Source organism: Anser cygnoides, chromosome 1, assembly GCF_040182565.1.
Source record: "Anser cygnoides isolate HZ-2024a breed goose chromosome 1, Taihu_goose_T2T_genome, whole genome shotgun sequence".
Taxonomy (NCBI): Eukaryota; Metazoa; Chordata; class Aves; order Anseriformes; family Anatidae; genus Anser; species Anser cygnoides.
In genome coordinates this window covers 121,130,491-121,148,844 of record NC_089873.1, presented here as the reverse complement: position 1 = coordinate 121,148,844, position 18,354 = coordinate 121,130,491, and the positions used below count along the sequence as shown (strand labels likewise).

At 44.6% G+C, this 18,354-nt stretch overlaps 1 protein-coding gene across 1 annotated transcript in view; it reads left to right on the top strand.

Moving 5' to 3' along the window:
* The window catches only part of TSPAN7 (tetraspanin 7), a 93,842-nt gene extending 75,933 nt beyond the window's left edge, over nt 1–17,909 (top strand). The window contains exons 4-8 of the mRNA XM_048052825.2: nt 2,064–2,159; nt 4,401–4,556; nt 8,747–8,830; nt 16,407–16,479; nt 16,764–17,909. Of these exons, the coding sequence (XP_047908782.1) occupies nt 2,064–2,159; nt 4,401–4,556; nt 8,747–8,830; nt 16,407–16,475 (405 nt within the window). The 3' untranslated portion in view covers nt 16,476–16,479; nt 16,764–17,909. The remainder of the gene's footprint in view (nt 1–2,063; nt 2,160–4,400; nt 4,557–8,746; nt 8,831–16,406; nt 16,480–16,763) is intronic.
* Nucleotides 17,910–18,354: the final 445 nt, after the last annotated feature.

Sequence of the window (18,354 nt, the reverse complement as noted above, 5' to 3'; positions counted from 1 at the left end):
CTTAAACACAGCTTCTTCAGCCAGGCAAGCACTTGTTCGTGTAAGTCAGAGAGCACTTTTACGTCAGATCAGACTCGATGTATTGTAAATCTTTTTCTTTTGGGGGGAGTGGAGGGAGGAGAGCGGGGAGAGGATGTGGAATGGGATTGTGTTTCTATACTGAGAATAGTGAGAGATTAGAAATAGCATGAGGTAGGAAACTGGGACAGGAAGAAGCTTTAGAGACACATGACGGTCTAGATTTGTAGTAGCACTTCTGCTTTATCCACTCTAATCAGGTCTATCTCTGGTTTTAAGTCCATACACCTACATGCCATTAATACTGAACCAGAACAACCCCAGAGACCTTCTTTGTCTCTTGTCTTTGTATTAACTGCTTTTCTAGTCTCCTCTTTCGATGTGAAAATTCCCTTTTGTGGTGTCTACCGTGACGAGTGGTGGATGGTTTTTAGTCTGATCCTGAAAGACCTGCCCGTCTGCTCAAGGTGCCATGTCATCGGGCCTAAACCGTGGCAGCCTTGGCGTGACGCTGCTGCTCCCTCTTGGCAGAGGCAGTCTCTTGCGAAGGTCACAACCATGTGGGTTGACCAAATCACCTGCTACGCATCCCCTTTACCACCCAACTGAAGTACATTTCGTAGCAATGTGCTTGACCTTCTTCACCTGAGAGAGCTTTGTTCCTAAAGCAAAGGCCTTCGGTGCTGGGGATAACGTTTGCCATGTCATGGGATTCATGGTTTCTTCTGAGGCCCCTGTCTTCTCTCTCCTGGCTGGGTCTGTCTGGTAGAGATGTGCAGACTGCTTCCTTTCTCTTCCTTTGCACAAATCGCTATTTTTGGCTTTCTGACATAGCTCCGTCCCCCACCTTGCTGTGGGTATAAACTCCTTGGGCACCAAAGCAATGTAGCTGGGAAGACAGCCCCAAACAGCTCATGATTTTGCTCCTTGCCTCATGCCTGCTTGATGTTGTCCTGCATGTAGTGAAAAGTCTTATTTTCACCATGTGCCCCAGTGCTGTTCTCAAGGCAGTCAGTGCCCTCCTGGCTCCCCAGGGCGTGCTTAGTGAGGACGATGGTTTCTGGGTCGTGGCCTGGGCCTGTGCCATCTCAGTCATTGCTTTGTGCTGTGCCAAGGAGTCTGACCAAACTCCAGCTCCCATCAGGCACGCTTGAGCAGAGGGAAGCATGGAGCCTCCTTCAAACACAGTGCTGGAGCGAAGTTGGGGAAAAAGCATCTTTCTTGTAGATTAAGTCATTTTCCAATCCCTTTTTGGTCACCTGCCAAGCTTGACTTCTCCTAGCACCTGCAGCGGGTTGTGATACATCCACCTGCTTCCTCTCCATATCTTCCCCACGTTTCTTAAGGGATTTCCCTGGTTAACCACTAATGATTCTCGTGTGCCTTCAGTGGTCACATTTTTATACTTTTCTTGGTTGCTGCTAGTTCTGCTGCTTGTCTTGAAAAGGAAGGAAAATCCTCAAAACCAACAATTTTCTCCCAGTCTCAAGAATGGTTAAAACCTGAGCTGTGTGGTCTGAAGCTGTCAGTTTGCAGGTCCATGCATGGGATCTCCTCAATCCCCTTATGTATGCCAAGGATTTGTGATTCTGAAGCATTTGCTTTGAAGTAGGATTCATGGAGCCATCCTTTTGCTGTCTGGTTTTCCTTCTAGAGGGCCCCTGTTCGACAGAACCAGTATATCCATGCCCCAGGCATCCCAATAACCTGCTCAATGCATAGTGTTTTTACACTAACAACCAAAATGTCAGAATTCTGTTTTTAAAAATATATAGCAGTGTGCTAGGGTAGTGTTCTTTGAAGAGGCCAAGTCTGATAGACCCCCACCTGGGAAATACCATGAGTAGACTCCTGACGGTTAAGAAGGAGCTCTGCCATCTCTGAAAGCACACTTTAGAAAGAGTGTGAAGGGATGGTTTAATTGCCTCGTTCAGCTTAGAAATGATTTTGTTTCCTGGAAAAAGTGCCTCGGATGTTACGCTTTTTGTTTTTCAAGTTGGCAGGTTTGTTGTTTTGTTTTGTTTTGTTTTGTTTTCCCCTCTTAGATCAAGGATACCTTCCTTAGGACATACACTGAAGCAATCCAGAATTACAACAAGAACGATGAGCGGAGCCATGCAGTGGATAATGTACAGGAAAGCGTAAGTCTGAATTTTGGAGATTAAAAATGAATAAATAAGTAGAAACAAAGCATACCTTCAGATCTGATCACAGAACATGAAGTGCTGATAACTCAATCTGCAAGCTGTATTTCAGAAGCAAAATGCAGCATTTAAGGTTTGGTCTTGCTCCCCAGTTCTGATTATAGCCCTGTCTGGTTGCATAGCATGTTTTTGCTGTAAGAAATCAGGCTTCTGAATGCTTGAGAAGACATGCTGCCCTGACAAAGTCAATGGGAACTTCCCCATATGCACCAGTAAAAATAGGTTTTGCCCAGAACATCTACTGGTTGTAGAGTAGTTAGTCTCTCCAAGAACGCCCTGCTTTGTTTGGGAGATTTGCTGGATACCATGCCCAAGGCAGCAGGAGATACCAAATGGCAATATTTCAAAACCAGTATTGCAACAGCACCATGGTGGTACGCTCTTAATGCTGCTGTTTTGTCAAATCAATTGCAATTACCTCTGATCTTGTGCCTGGGCTATGTTAAAAAACATGTACCAGTGGCATGGAAACATTTTACGATTGATTCAGACAAACTGATGTAAGCCCAAATTAGAGAGTGGCAAAACTGATCGAAAGAAGAAGTATTTCAACTGACATGCTTGTAGAAGATGGCTAAATTTTAATGAGCTCAGTACAAGCTGTCCAATAAAGATGGGGCCTGTCCTTCTTGCTTGTGGTTCACCCAGATCTTGAATTACATTTAGGAGTCAGTTTTATCTGTGGTAGAAAGTGGGCAGCCCTTATTCTTTAGGGAAATCTGTCAATAGGATTATAAAATGTTGTAAATCTGAGCTGGATCAGACAGGATTTTGTAATCTAGCATCTTGCATTGCTGATCAACTGCAGCTGTTCTGTTTGCAAGCACAAAGAAAGGCTGGCAGAGGAGACTTAATGAGCTAAGGGAAGAAACTGAGTGTATTTTGTCTGAAGAGAAAGCGGGTAGACAAACGTGGCTCCGTGACCTGAGGGGTGCAGTGACAGAGCAATGGGAGGTTTCCTCACCTTCTGGCAGAGAGTAGAGCATGAGCAAATGCTGCAGCATGGCCAAACTAATCTGAGGTGGCCAGACACATGGGGCCAAGTCCACCGACTGGAGCAAAGGGCAGTAAAATTCACATTTAAATTCTCACAGGAAGTTATACCGTAGCCAAAAGATGTCCCTGCAGCTCACAGTACATGTTTTGAGCCAGTTGGCTTTTCGTAGGATTGGAACTTGCCAAGTGGATGAAATTTTAACGTAACTGTATTGAGGTCTTATAGGTCTATCTTAGAGATGACAACTATTATTTAGTGCCCCTCAGCACATTTGAAATTGCCCCTAACCTGGCTCCTCCAGCCTAGCAGACTATAGTGCTGGTCTCAATAGAGTATATTCTGCTGTCAGATCGCCTGTTTGAGAAATGTTAACTCTTTGCTGGAATTTCTGATTCCTTGCAGTTGGCTGAATTAAATAGTTTTGAGTAACTGTCTGGTGTTTCTGTCATAGCAAAATGTTCACGCCATTTGTAGCTCTGTTTTCACAGGAACTGCGTTTATAAGCCTTTTTCATGCAGAAAATTCAGCACATACTCCATATCTTTGAATGACAGTCTTCTGGTTTAGCATCTAGAGCAGAACCATCCTTCCCGACTTATGTTTTTTCAGCTGATTTTATAGACACACTCTGTGAACATATGATTTCCTATTTACAGCTCAGTGAATTTTCCTAGAAATTATTTTGGTGAGTTAGGGAAGTTTGCTTCACCTTAGGAATTTGTACTGCTTTGACCCTGTCTGTGTTCATTTTAATACTTTATAACATTTTGGGGTTTTAAGGTCATTTTTTATGACCACATGGTGAGGCTCTATCCTGAATTTCCAGAATCATCTTTCACCCAATAAATAAATGAGCAAAACAAGAAAAAAAAGATGGCTTCAATTAAAAAAGAGGGCTTTATGACTGGACCTTTGTTAAATGTTACAAATAATAGCTCTTCTCATGAAGTACCTTTTTAGTAGTTCATCCGCTCCTGTCTTCCTGATGGGAGATCTGGACACTTCTGTGATAAATAGTGGGGATTAGTATCTACTTTTCAAATCTGGAGAGAACCTGCCTTTATTTTATTTATGAGTTTAAGTGGGCAGTGATGATTCTGTACTAGTTTCAATTCTGTGGTTGTTTTTTTGTTTTGTTTTCTTTTATTAATTTATTTTAATCTGCCTCTTTTTCCTTCTAGCTGAGCTGCTGTGGCATTCAGAGCTATACCAACTGGAGCACCAGCCCTTACTTCTTCAAACATGGCATCCCTACAAGCTGTTGCATGAACTCCAGTGACTGTAATACTCAGGATCTGCGCAATATGACCGTGGCTGCCACTAAAGTAAACCAGAAGGTAATAGTAACGTTGTGCCAAGGGCAATTGTTATGAAACCAGCCAGTACCTCAGTGGAACAGTGGCATTTCATTTCAAATGTTTGGTTGGTAAGGATGTGTTTTGGGGCAGAGTGATGGTGAGGATGGGCTTTGCTCCTCACTTGCTTTCAAATTCCTTAAGCTGACTTTTCTCAAATGACCAGTTGTGGTGACATTTCTGATGAGAAGGAAATTTGTTCCCGTTCCTCATAACACTGATTCAGGTACAGCTCTGCACACAGAAGCAGTGCTGATCAGGCAAAGGAGTGTGTGCAGCACATGCATTTGGCTGCCCTTGAAAGCTAGGTCGTTCAGTGCTTCTCTGTGCTCTCCTGCTGAATGCTGTGCTTTTTTGTTCAGGAGAAGGATGTGTCTAGGTGGAAGGAAGGACAGGTTTTACTCTTGCTTATGTTCTACTTGAAATTTCAGCGCTAGAAGTGTTACTAGAAATGACAGTGCATAATTGTCATCCCAAACAGAGAAAACAGGGATGACTGACAAGTGTATGTTTGTGTGGGTACGTTTACAGTGGCTCTTAAGAAAATCTTTGAACGTGTGCCACTGCATTCAAAGCACAGCCTGAGGTCACCTGAAGGAACAGATTGGGAAAACAGCACAGGAATGGGAAAGCAGGTTGGAAAAAGAGGAAGAAAATGAATAATTGGGGAATAAAAATACACAAAGCACAAGGAAAGGGAGGAATAAAGGGAAAACAATACAGCATATATCACAGACACTGGACTGCAGAAGTGCAGCTCAAGTTTTTCCTTTAATTGCTGGTGCATCATCAGTTCTTTCTTTCTAGTTAAGATTTGCAAGAAAAGCAACAGACAGTGTATTGGTAAAATTAATGAATTTGTAGCCAAATCACCAAGCTAAGTTGCAGCGTACCTCAGAGTTAAGAACTGTTTGCTTTGCTGTTTCTGTTTTCAGTGTTGCATAGAAAAAAGAAAAGAGAAGAAAATGCCTTGAGTAGATAACGGGAAATATGGAAATGCCTCTCTGTTTTCTGTTTCTGTCTTTTTCACCTCAGTCACCTGTAGATCAGAAAGTTGCAGTGGTGGCTGAGAACAGCCTGCAACACCTTTTTTTTTTCAAACCAGTCAAGCGTACATCTTCTAGCATGTATTAAAAAAAGAAAAAAGAAAGGATAACAGAGGATTATTTCCCACTGACCTTTTCTGTTCTAACCACTTTATTTTCTGTAATAGTTTAATGAGAGCCACTTGTTGCAGATGTAACTGGAACATTAGTGACGTTCATCTGTTATGAAGCTCACTGTCGTCACCAGCAAAGTAATCTTGCTGGGTTGCATGTATATAGGATAGATATAGAATATAAGTATAGAATATCAAGGATGAGCAACTCCTTTCATTCACACTTTATGAACTTGTAGTAACTTTATATTTTTGTAAAAGTGGGAAGACTGAGAGACAGGATGGGTGTGGATCTATGGGATGTGCAGTACAGCCAGCATCCCTGGCAGGAAAGCTTTCTGGTGTGTGTGTGCATCCTCAGAGACCGCCTTGTCCTCTAACGGGGGATCCGTCCGGGGATGGCCATGCTCTTTGACCCTTTCCTGGCTGCATAACAGTGCAGGTGTCGTTTGCATTCCCACTACCAGTCTGGTGTTTCCCAAAAGTGCCAGGCTTACTTTCCATGCTCTGCATGCACAGAGGAATCGCTGTCCATTTGTGAGTTCCTCCTGGCAAAGGACACCTGCAAATGTGTAGGGAGCAGCTGTGGGATGAAGGAACTTGTCCAGTGCCAGTGACTCGCTTGCAGTCATGCTTGCTCCTCAGCCTGCCTCTTGTCTAATGCCCGAGTCACCTGGTGGAAGAGAACTGCTGATTCCTCGGGAGGCAGCTGACTTCGTTACTTGGTTTGATTACCATGGGGAAGTTTAGCAATTGTCGGATCTTGGATTTGTCCCTAACTCTTGAGCAAGGTGGGATTTTTCTGAAAGGGGCGTGAGAATAAAAAGTAAAGCTGGAGGAAGGGTTATTTTGCCCGAAGAATAATGATACATTATCCAAAGAGGATTAGCTAAAGATCTAATTGAAGGACTAAAAGAAAACATTCCTGGGTTTTCTTTGCAAACTCTGCCACTAACTTGGTTGGTGACCTTGTGTAAATCATTTAGTCTGTCAGTTTCCTGATCTCAGATGGGACTAATACCTAACTTTAAAAGTTGTCATTAGGATTAGCTAATTGAAGTTTGCATTATGCTTTTAATCTTCAGAGCTCCTTACCAGCAAATCCCAAAAACTATTTCTCTCAAAAATCTTAATAAAGGAACAGACGTATGAAGAATCATCATATTCTTGCTACACTTCTGACCTCTGAATCAGCACTCAGATATATGCACACAGTGCTTCACAAACATTTGTACTACTGCTTCTTGCACTCTTATTCATGTGCACAGCAAGGAGAGAAATTAGCCATATTTATGCAATGCGCTTCAGGAAACAGATGATTGTGATTTGGGAAAATACGGTCTTCAGATGAGGAGAATGATCACACCTATCTCACTTGCATGTTTTTTTAGCGAGATCTTCTGTCTCCCTCAAATTGCCATTGCTGTTAGATGTTGCTTCTCTTGAAGGCTGTTGAACAGAACAGATTTCAGAAAAGCTAGGAGAACATTAAGCGTGTCAGACTGAATGAAAGAACTGGTTGAGAAATCTAATCTCATTTCGTAATATGTACGACACACGCACAGCTATAGTTGCTTGATGTGTTAAATATGCAAGCTTGAATCTAACATACTGTATAGTGTTGTAAGACATAATTAATACATATGCTTAAACATTTCAGAACTGAATTATGGCTGCGCTGGTCCTCAGTTACTATTAGGTTTACCACTTCATTACTCCCAGGATTAAATAAAATGTCTTCTGATATTACAGAAGAGGTTAAAGAAATGATATAATTTAGGTCATGAATGGCGTGTCTGCAACAGATGACATTGTCCTTTCCTTCTAGCTGTTACTTTTCACAAGCAGTGTAATGCTCTGAAATCATGCAGAGTTCTTCCAGTATTTGCAGAAGTAGTGTGTGGATGGAGGGGGAATGTAGAGATGTATCTCCAGTACAGGACTAGAGTCCAAACTGGGAAGGGGAGCTCACTCTTACTTCTGTTGTTTCCAACTTCTGATAAAGTGGATAAAGTTATAATATTACATGCAAGGCCATGGGAATGACTTTATGCTGAGAGTGTTGTTGGTCCTTTGGGGAAGTGTGTCAAAAAGGTTGGGATGTGGCTTTGTGTTGTGTGGGCAAATGAGTTAGTAAGAAAAGAAAATGGATATTTTTTTCAAGTTTTTTTTTGTCATGTGCTTAGATTCATTTAGGGATCACAAACTAGGAAAACTAATTTCAAACTGGTTTTTTTGAAGAGCAGAGTAGGCAATTGGAGAAACTTGGGTAAAGCTAACATTGGCAGGACATCTCAAAAAAGCTTGTCCAAGAGAAGGGCAGCGTACATGTATGAATTTTCTGGCACTGGTGTGTGCCATGAGCTGGGGTAGGAGGAAGCAATTCCGCTGATGGAGTCAGGGTCTGAGCTAGAGATAGAAAATTGAGTCTGGAGAGGTATACAGGGAATTTTATGTCCTAAAGCAAACAGACCAGGAAACTTCATACAAGACACCTGATAACTTTGTTAGATAGTTTGAAGTTGTGTACCTCTCAGAACCTTGCCTGGTCTCCTTTGACTGATGAAGGTAAGCAGAATGCCTCACTGGACACCCGAAGCAAGCTTGTACTAAACATCCGGAATATTCAGAGATCAGCACCATTTACTCATTTTTTTGGCACCTGTATTGCATTATAACATGACTTTATGTCATTATTGGTGTGGTTTTAAATCAAAGGTGTAATGTTTATTCAGTCACTGCAAACTGTCTTTCTTTAATACGACCTATGAAAATGAGTGCAACATCACATTTAGCTTTTAAAAATACTCGGATGCCTTTGTTTCTAAGCAGAGCTGTTTTTGTCATCATGTTCCATCATTCACTCAGAATTGCTGTTAGAAATAAAGGTGACATTGTTGGAAATAACAGCAAAAACATCGGCTAGCCCAAGAACATTTTAAATGAGAGGTATGTATGTATGTGTACATGCCAGGGAAGATCTATACAAAGAATTACTATGTTTGTTTTCCAGGGCTGTTACGATTTGGTGACCAGTTTTATGGAGACAAATATGGGAATTATAGCTGGAGTTGCTTTTGGGATTGCGTTCTCACAGGTAAGTGCATAAACGCTTTCCTCCCCCATTTTTTTTCTTCTTTCTCTTTATCCTGACATCAAGGAAGGAAGGATTATGGTAAGGGACTGAGCGCAGCATGCTCGTTAGTCCTGAGGTCATCTGTTCATTGATTTTCTTTTTTTCAACTTAAATGAAGTTTCTCCTTGGGAATATCAGTTACGGTTGAGCTAATGACTAGCTCAAGGAAAACAACTTGTCCCTTCACCGGGTCACACAGAGGTTAACCCAATAAAACATTGGCTTAAATGGAGCATAAACAGCAAAGAAGACAAATAGCTTGTCCGTTGTTTGGATAAGCTTCTATCTTCTAAGCTCTCTTACTATTTTTTAAAGGAATGAAGAATACAAATAAGAGTGTACCTTCAGGCCTCTGCATCCCGGAGAAGGGGAAAAGGGAGCCTGCAAGGGGCACTGGGTTTTGGTGATTGATCTTTCTTTTTCCTTGTAGCTCTGAACACTTTGAGCAGAGATCTGCCAAAACCAGATTATTAAACCAGCTCCTTGCCTGCACTAAAATGTTTGGTATGGGTAGGAGAAGAGCTAAGTTTGCTGCTCTCTGATATTCAAACTGTCTTTACCTAGACATAGGTTAGGGAAACTAAAGGACTGGTCAGAATCTTTTAATCAAGAAGTGGCAGGAAAATACCTGCATTTTTCAACAAGACCTGTGCTCCTTTATACTACTCATTTTGTGCATGATGGCAAGGATTCTCCCGCGAATGTGCAAAAATGAGAGAGGGGGAAACACAGGCAGTGCGAAAGTGCTTACAGAATGGTGCAGCAAAATGTGTGACGATGTATTTGATGTCCGATCCACTTACGTTTGAGAGGCACTCTGCCTTCTCTCTGTGGAGAGTATGTGGTATGACTACAAGTGTCATATTCAAAAACTGTCATGCAACTTTCACTTGCTTCATTCACACAACATTAAAAACCTGGGTCCTGAGGCAACACTGAAATACAAATATCTCTTGAATGACTTATGTTTATCCAGGGGTATGAAGAAGTGAGGTGCTAGGACAAATTATTTGACTTCTGAAAACTCATGGATTCAGTTAGCAAGATGCAGGTTTATCCTGTGCTGCACTGGAAGAAGTGATTTTCCAGTGCTGTTCCTGGTGGTGGGCAAGTAGATGGAGGGGCTGTAGTTCCCCTCTTGCCCTGGCTACCCCATCTGTTCGGTCTGTGCTTAGCTGCATGGTATTTATAAGAGCTCTCTGAGGCTGATTCACTCAGCATTTACTGTGGCCTCCAGGTTTTTCAGAGTAACTGCCCACAAGCTGTGTGGAAAATGGCCACCACATCCTCATGGTCACCATACGCACAACCCAAGGTAGCCCTGAAAATGGGTGGGCTCAGGCCAGCTGCCTGCCCTGCCTTGGGCGTATCTATAAACCTGATTCCTTCTTGTCTTGGTCTCATGTGTGAGAAGCCCCGTGCTTTGACTTTTCATCCTGTTCTATATGAATGTAAACCTTAGTTCACCGTACCTCAAGGCACCCAGAGCATGCACGTGGGTGTCAGCTCTTTGTGATCCAAAGTGAAAACCAGAAGTCTGGAGCTGGTGCATGGAGCAGGGGGAGAGATTTTTTTTAAAAAGTCTATTCTAGTTCTTGTTGAATGGTCACAGTTGTCTTGAAACTCTTCTCCAACCTCGATTATAACTTGATTACTTCTGTAGGACTCTGAACTCTTTATTTCACTTTGGTTTCTAGACAGCTAGAAGGCTGTATAACATCTTTTTAAATGTCTAATGTAAAACCCTCCAAAATAATGGGACGAGTAGCACTTTACGAGTCATTTATGTGCTGCTAGGGTAAATGCTTCAATCAGGACCGGTACTATGTGGAAAACTTCAGTCAGTCTGCCGCACATATGATAGGCAAAGAAACATCTTGCCTGGAAGTTGCTTGCAGCTGGGAGGGGGAGTTCAGCTGGAGTTGTCAGCGTTTTGGCACGCGCCTGGCTGTTTGCTGTAGGTCATCAGTCGCTCTGTGAACGCCGTGCGGGAAGGCAGGCGGTGCTGCAGCGGGGGCGGGCAGCGCACGCAGAGCGTGATCCCCGCAGCGGGAGCCTGCTGGCACGGGGCGAGGTGAGCACCGCGGGCTGCAGGCAGCACCCAGGGGCGTGCGCCCCGCCGCTGCGGCTCTGAGGGAAACCCAAGGTGCGTGTGCTGAACAGAAAGAAGAATAGAAAAAGAAGAGGAGGCGGCCAGTTGTCATTTCCTGCCTGATCTGTCCTGCTGGACCCGATTAGGGTTGGTGTTTACAAATTGGTTTCAGGTTAGCCCTGGCTGGCAGTAGTGCCAGGCAGCGTTCCCGCTGCAGGCGAGGTTTTGCTCTTCCTACTGGGAATAGTTTTAATCTAAATAAGAGGCAAATGAGGACGTGTCGCTCGTCTCCAGCAAAGCATGCTCAAGGGCCTTTCCTTCGCGTGATTTGTGAGGTGTTGACTAGCATGGGGAATGTGCTGATTCTCCGAAGCGGGGAAGGCTGATGTAATGGCATTACATCTCGCAGGCCTGGCACAGACCTCCCAGTCACAGTCGGGGTTTTAACGAATCCGCTGCGTCGCTGTCATTGTCTGCATGTTGAGAAGCCGGCACTGCGTCTCGGGTTTGAAATAACAATAATAAAATACAATTTTATAGTTTTTGGCATCAGATGCCAACGCTTACTTTCAGCTGGGATAATTTCCGTTTAGCAGGTGCTCTTCAGAGCAGCAAAATGGACACTGCTCTGCCCAACAGAGAATAACATTATGTAAGCAGCGTGGATGATGAAGACCTTTTCCTAGATAAAACTACAGTGCAGGCGTTGGCTTAAGGGGTGCAAGAGAGGGATTTGGGGAGGGGGGGAGGGTTACAGTCATTAGGGTCCCTGAATAAAGGATACTCAGTGCAATGTTAAAGCCAAATCCTTTCTTCTGTACTGAAGGCCTGGGAGCCAGGTGCTGTGCCCTCCTGTATGTTAACGTAGTTGTGAGTACTTCTACCTAACTGTGGACACAGTTCTGGTAGAGACATCATTAACCTTGTCTGCTGCAACCCCTGCCCGGAGACAGGAGGCTGAGACTTGGCCTGGCACAGCCCCCAGGGAGGGGCGTGCAGCTCTGTGCCCCGTTGCACCCGGGCTGGGGAGTTGGATCCTTATCGGGATGCAACGTGCGACTTGAAATTGAATATAACACTAAGTCGGCTGCTTCTAAAGACCAATCGCTGCGGGTTTAGTACGGAGATAGGACCTGTGCCAGAGGCGTACCGCGGCACTGGAGGCTGGCTGGGGTAAGCAGCACGTGACATGGAAAATGTGCTGTCGTATGAAACAGAGGCAGGGAACCAGGACGCTTGAAGCTCTGCATATTGAGAATACGGCAAGGTAAGTCATTGAACTATACTGTTATTCCTGATGGATAAAAAAGCAGTTTTAGCTTACCTGATGCGGTGATGAATTCAAATTTACTTCAGCGCATCTGTATTTATAGATTTTGGTGGGGTTCCAAAGAATGAGAAATGGTGAAGATACCAAGACACAAAATGGAAAAATGGAAATTCAAATTGCACTTCAGTTTCTCTTCAGTATAATAAGATGTAATAAGTGTGTCCTGCAGGATAGCTTCCACTCAATTTTAATTCCTGTGAAATAATTATATTTAAAAAACAGTCATCATGTGTGTGGTAGGAGATAGGATTGCTAGGAAGTCGCCATGGATGGATTTCAGTGATCAGATCCAAGATATGCCTAAGATTACTCCTAGGTACCACGGAGAAATGAAAAGTGTATGGACTGCATTGAGCTGTCGGGAGTGAACTTTTGCCAACAGAATGGTAGTAAGGAAGATGCACCTGGGGGATGTGGGTTTTCCAGCGCTCTAAGCCAAAAAATTTGTCAGTATTTTCAAGTTTTCCTGTAGCAAGACCAGAGGTATCAAGACAAACTCTCTGGGTTTTGTGTAATATTTCAGGAGACCGAGGTAATCTTAGAAAAGCGGGAAGAAAAGGAAAAAGTGAGAGAGGAGACAACTACAGAACCAAATCTGGCACTTTCCCTGGTGGAGTGATATTTGAACTTTGTCATTCTTAGAGCTCAAAAAAATGGGACTATAAAAAAAAAAAAGGAATTAATAAGTGGATAAAAGTTGAGATGGGGCACTTGAGAGATGATGGGAGCTAAGGAAATGAAGGCAACTTCTAGCAGCTAGTTTCTTTGCTGGAACCCTTTTATGCTGGTTCCTCTGGTGTATCAAAGGAGCTGCGGGGACCTGCTACACAATGGGATAAGGGGCTTCCATCTGAAGAGCAGAGGTTGCAAGTGATGAAGCAAACACGGAGAGCAAGAGGGGGTGGAGGGAGCTCATTTGTGGTTCACAGATGGAGAGCCTCTAACCTGATTCAAACACAGAGAACTTGTAGCTGTGGCTGTAATGAAAGAGCACCGTGAGGAAAATTCAGCAACTTAATACAATATCGCCTCTTCTTGGTACAGGAGGGACAGTGCTCTTGTGGTTCAGTGTGAAAGTCTACACACCTTGTAAAATACAAGGTTTTATATGTGTTCAAAGTACTTCTGAGGTATTTATTATAGCTCTGCTGTGCCCTAGTGATGGGTAGAAGTGCCTTATAAAATCAGTGTATGCAATGGCTTGATATGCGGACCATTATTTTTGAAATACAGAAGTTGGGTGTTATGGTACTATAATGACTTAAATGTGTAAATCAGCATATAGTCAGGGCCAGGAATTAATAAGTGGACCAGAGATCAGGAAGATGCATTCATGTGTAACCTGCCGTTCATCTTACGAGTGACTTGGTTAAATCAAAACATTGTTGTGTGCCTGCAGATGCTACAAAACTTAGACAATCGCTTATTGGAGAGTTGCAGCCGGTAAAAAGAAGAAGAATCCCAAATTAAAGATAGCTGGGGAGGTCTTCTACAGTCGAATGTGGAAAAGAAATGCTTGCTGTTTGTATTGCTTGCAGCGTCTTTCCCGTGTAAACCTGACAGGAGTAGCAGGCTGTGTTAGGGAACAATGGTGGCCATAAACTGGGTGCTAGAGCAGGACCAACTGCCCGTGTTTTCCAGGCTTTGCCCTGACTTTCCTCCCCTCTGTGGCAGTCTGGGACTGTGCAATGTAACGCTGTCTGAAATAGCAACAAAGGAAGACCGAAGCTCTAGTGAGGGATGGGAAATAATAAGGATCTCGTGGCACAGGCTAGCAAGATGAGTTAACTTGAATGTAGGTACACTGTTGGCCATTGTAGGATGAGGGGGGAACGGTTTTGTGTTTGGGATGGAATTTGCTCAGTGAAAATAAATCGGATGAAATAGACTGTGGAGTTCATTGTAGTGAAAAGGGCAAAAAGTCAGGGAAGTAACTTGTGTGACCAGCTGAGGAAGGTGAGAAGAATGAAAGGTACTGTAGGCATAAGAAGGGAACAGCAAAGCAGGTGGGACAGTGCCACTCAGCGTTACTTAACTCTGCTCTGGGTGTCAAGGCGTGGAGCATTGCACACCAGGCATGCGGTATAAGAAATCTCATTCTCAAAACTGGAGCTGAGATAAAGAAACATCGTACAAGCAAGCACTGGAACTGATAAAGCCCCTCTAGTAAACCCACTGAACGTAATGGGTTTTCAGCAACACTTTCCGAGCTGCCAAATTGATAAAATCATCCCAGTGACTGGGGTATTTACACATGGAAATCCAAAGCCCAGACGGATAATGCTGGCATCGTTGTTACTGGTCCACGGGCTCCTGGTTGAGCTGTGAGCACGCCAGCTGCTGCGTCAGTTCCCTGCTGGAACACCTGTCTAGAGAGGTTGAGTAGAAAAGGCTAAAATGTCTTCTTGGTGTCAAGTAAGATTTTCAAAGCTGGGGAGTGTTTCCAGCACCCACATCTCTTTTGGCAGCTGTGAAAATACAGCCCGCAAAGCCTAGTAGCTGAGATTTTTATTGGATGTTGTTGAGGAAGGGTTATCAAAGGCAGTATCATCCTTGTTATTTGGTGGCAAAATCGGAGGGGGGTGTGTTGGCGACGGCAGAGATTCAGGCTACTTTTAGGGAAGACCCCCTGCCCTTCTCAGATGCCTAGCGCAGTCATGGTGGTACATGATCTGACACCAGCACCCCTGGTGCTGTGCTGTTTCTGGAGCAGTTGTGGTGGGTTTGGTTCATGCAGACCCTGAAATAGGAGGGGGAGTGCTATGTGGCAAATTTCCGTCAATTGGAGCGTGGCCTGACCGGGTATGTGACATCCTAGGGGCATAAAACAGTTTATCTGGAATTGTGGTACCCGGGCTTGGTCTTGCTCTGGGCTGATGCCAGCTTGACTCTGACATAAGCGGAGTGTCACTCAGCTGTGCTTCTTACAGCCGTGTCCAGAAATGTTACTAGGGGGGAGGCAAGCGCTTTCAAGCCTTTGAGCGGTCTCAGTATTTAGATGCAACCGTAAAGTGATGTAATGCAGGTGTAGCGTAACAGGGGATCAAGCAATTGGCCAGTGGAGAAGGTGGATATTTTGATGATGATAGTGTTTACAGGGAGCACTGATTGTGTAGGGGAAATGACAAACACTCCCAAGCGTGAAATGAAAGAAGGAGCCAATTTGGGCGAGCAGCCAGCCAGCCATTAGCTGCGGGCGCTCTGCAGGGTCTAAGGGGAAGCGGAGCCCTGATGGCGCGACGGGGTTGGGATCTGCCTTCCTGAGCGCTGCTCCGTGAGCTGGGCTGTCCCCACCAGGCACCCCGCGGCGCCAGAAAGGGAGCTGGAGCAGCTGGGGGACCCCAAACCTTGGCAAAAGCTGCTGCGGCTGCTTGGAGCGAAGTCAGGGAGAGGCTGATGCTCGTGCGGAGGCAGCCCTCTGGCCTCGCCCCGTGGCCGGTGATGAACGGTGACAATCTGGGTATGCTCGTGAGTTAATTAATTGACCAATCCCAATGAGAAAAGGGAGGCTGAGTTATGCACAGCGCGTTAATGCTGTTGGCATATGCAGAAAATGCTAACAAACTGCAGCACACGAAACGCTGAAATGACTGAGAGGTTATTGAAGAGTGGAGGCAAGGGATCTGTTTTCAATAATCTGAGTAATATCCAGGGGAACAGTGAAAGACTTCTTTTTATATTGTTTTATTTCTGGATTTATAACATTCATTTATCGAGTGCTGCATCGTTTGTAAAGAAAGCATAGCTACCCTGGGGCGTCAGGACCCGCAGTGGAGCCGGTGAGTGACACGCAGCCGGCAGCATGCTGCTGCACCCGCTGGTTGCCCGTCCGTGCCTGGCTGGGCCTGGAATGGCAACAGGATTGAAAAGTAGTAAAAACACGTGCCGTCTGTCATGTAAGGGGGCTTGGGTAACAATCCAGAGGAGGATCCGGTGAGGAAGGACGAGATTTTAATGCTGCTCCTCTGATTGGAGCTGTCCTTAAAACAGGGGGTGACTTCTGTTGTGGGCGATAACACCAGGACAAGAAATCTTTGCCTGCCGTGGCCTCTGCTTTGCCCTGCATTCATTTAACCCAACTTCTTCTCTTCTGCTTCTCTTCTTGTCTGGAACAGTTGATCGGGATGCTGCTGGCGTGCTGCCTGTCCCGGTTTATTACTGCTAACCAGTACGAGATGGTGTAACAAGGTGAGCCGTGCCCGCTTCCTGTGCGGTGTGCTGTATGCGCTGCTTCTGCTGAAGACAGGAAATGCCGCTTAATTCACCAAGAATTAAGTCTTCCCACGTGATTTCTTGCTTGGGTTTTTCATCCCAATGTTCTGTCTGTTGGGGGAAAAAAAAGGGGTTGGGGTGGGTAACATCCTATTGAATGTTTTGCCATTTCAGTTTTCTTCTTGAAAGGAGAGGGCGAAATACCTGCCGTCCGCAGCCGAGCCAACCCAGCGCTTTCCTTTTGTCCCCCCCCCATCTAGTCTTTCAGAAGCCCGACGTCCAGAGCCTGTCTCAGGACCAGGACCTGCAGCAGCACCCAAGAAAGACTGACACGAATGTTATAGCACACACTGTCTCTCGCACGCACGCACACCCCCCCCACCACAAGCAAGCACGTGCGCGCGCGTCCGCGCTCGCCGCCCCCCTCCCCGAATTCCCGACCTCTGCCCCCCGTGTAGTGTTGCCACCATCCTGTGAAGTCCCACCGTGCCGCCGAGAGCCGCCGGGACCGCTCGGCCTCCACACCCGACCTCCGTGCTGGCGGCCGGGCGGAGGACGCGGCGCCGTCCGTCTGCTCCTCGTCACGCAGTAGTTGCATTGTAAGTTAACACAGGTAATTAATTCATTAACAGCATCGGCCAGGCTGTGCATGTAGTGACTGGAGGGCGCGATTAGCCTTTCGCCATCGTTAATAAGTGTTGCACACGTTCATATAAGACCGGTATATGAAATATATATTCTTTCGGTTTTACCTTAATTTCTTGGTTTGTTTATTGCTTTACTAAGGTTTTCACCCTTTCCCCCTCCCCCGCACCCGCTCCCCGTCCCCAAAAAACAAAAGGAATCGGTAACATAACATAAAGATACTTGAAAATGATGTTAAAATGTTGTGCTTGAAGGGAACCGTTGCTCCTGGTGTTCTTCTACATCTTTGATTCTTACTCAGTGTTGTATGCCTAGTGCGTATCCCGGTAGGCTTTGTCTAGTGCATTTTGCCTCTGAACCTGATCCTGTGTAATACTGTTACTAAGCTGTGTTGTTGCTTACCGTGAAGGCAGTAATTTTGCTTCCTTTATTTTTATTAGATAGCTATGAACTAACTGAACCGTGCTGTACTGCGGCCTTCAGATTTTTTTTTTCCCGTCCTTTCTTTTTCTTTCTTTTTGCATTGAGGTTGCAGCCACCAAATACATTGTTGAATCAAATCAAAATAAAAACAACGAAAAAAAATCACAAAAAAAATAAACCAACAGGCATATGAAATATTTTTGGGGGAAAGCAAAAGTTTAAAACCTTTTTAAAAAATAGGACTTTTTTAATAATGCCTCTGTCTAGCATGCCAACGAGAATGCATTGATATTGTGAGTATTTGTGATATACGTATTAATAAATGGAACCATTACAGATTTCTAGCTGCTTCCTTTTTGTTCTTTAGTTGTAACAAAACTCTTTTGGGGGGGGGGGGGGGAAGTGAAAATGAAACACAAGTGCACAGCTTGGAGTGACATGCCTTTATGCATATTTTAACAACTAACTTGCTTTTGACAGAAAAATGTTATTACCCTGGAAAAAAAAAAATGAAAGAGCTGGAATTGTTTCAAAGCTCCTAGAAAAACCTTCCACAGCTGGTTTCACCATGTGACAAATACATACCCTCTGCTTTGCAATTTTTCTTCTTGTGACTGATACAATCTGCAGCGTTTAATTATCCTGTCCTTAGCGCTGCGCATGATTTTGGCATTAAGCATCTCTTTGATTTTGGTAAGCGTGTGGGTGGGGGGAAGGGGGACGGGGGGGCTAATAGCCATCTTTGCCGCATTGGTGGAAAGGCAGGCACTCATCTCCTTCTCG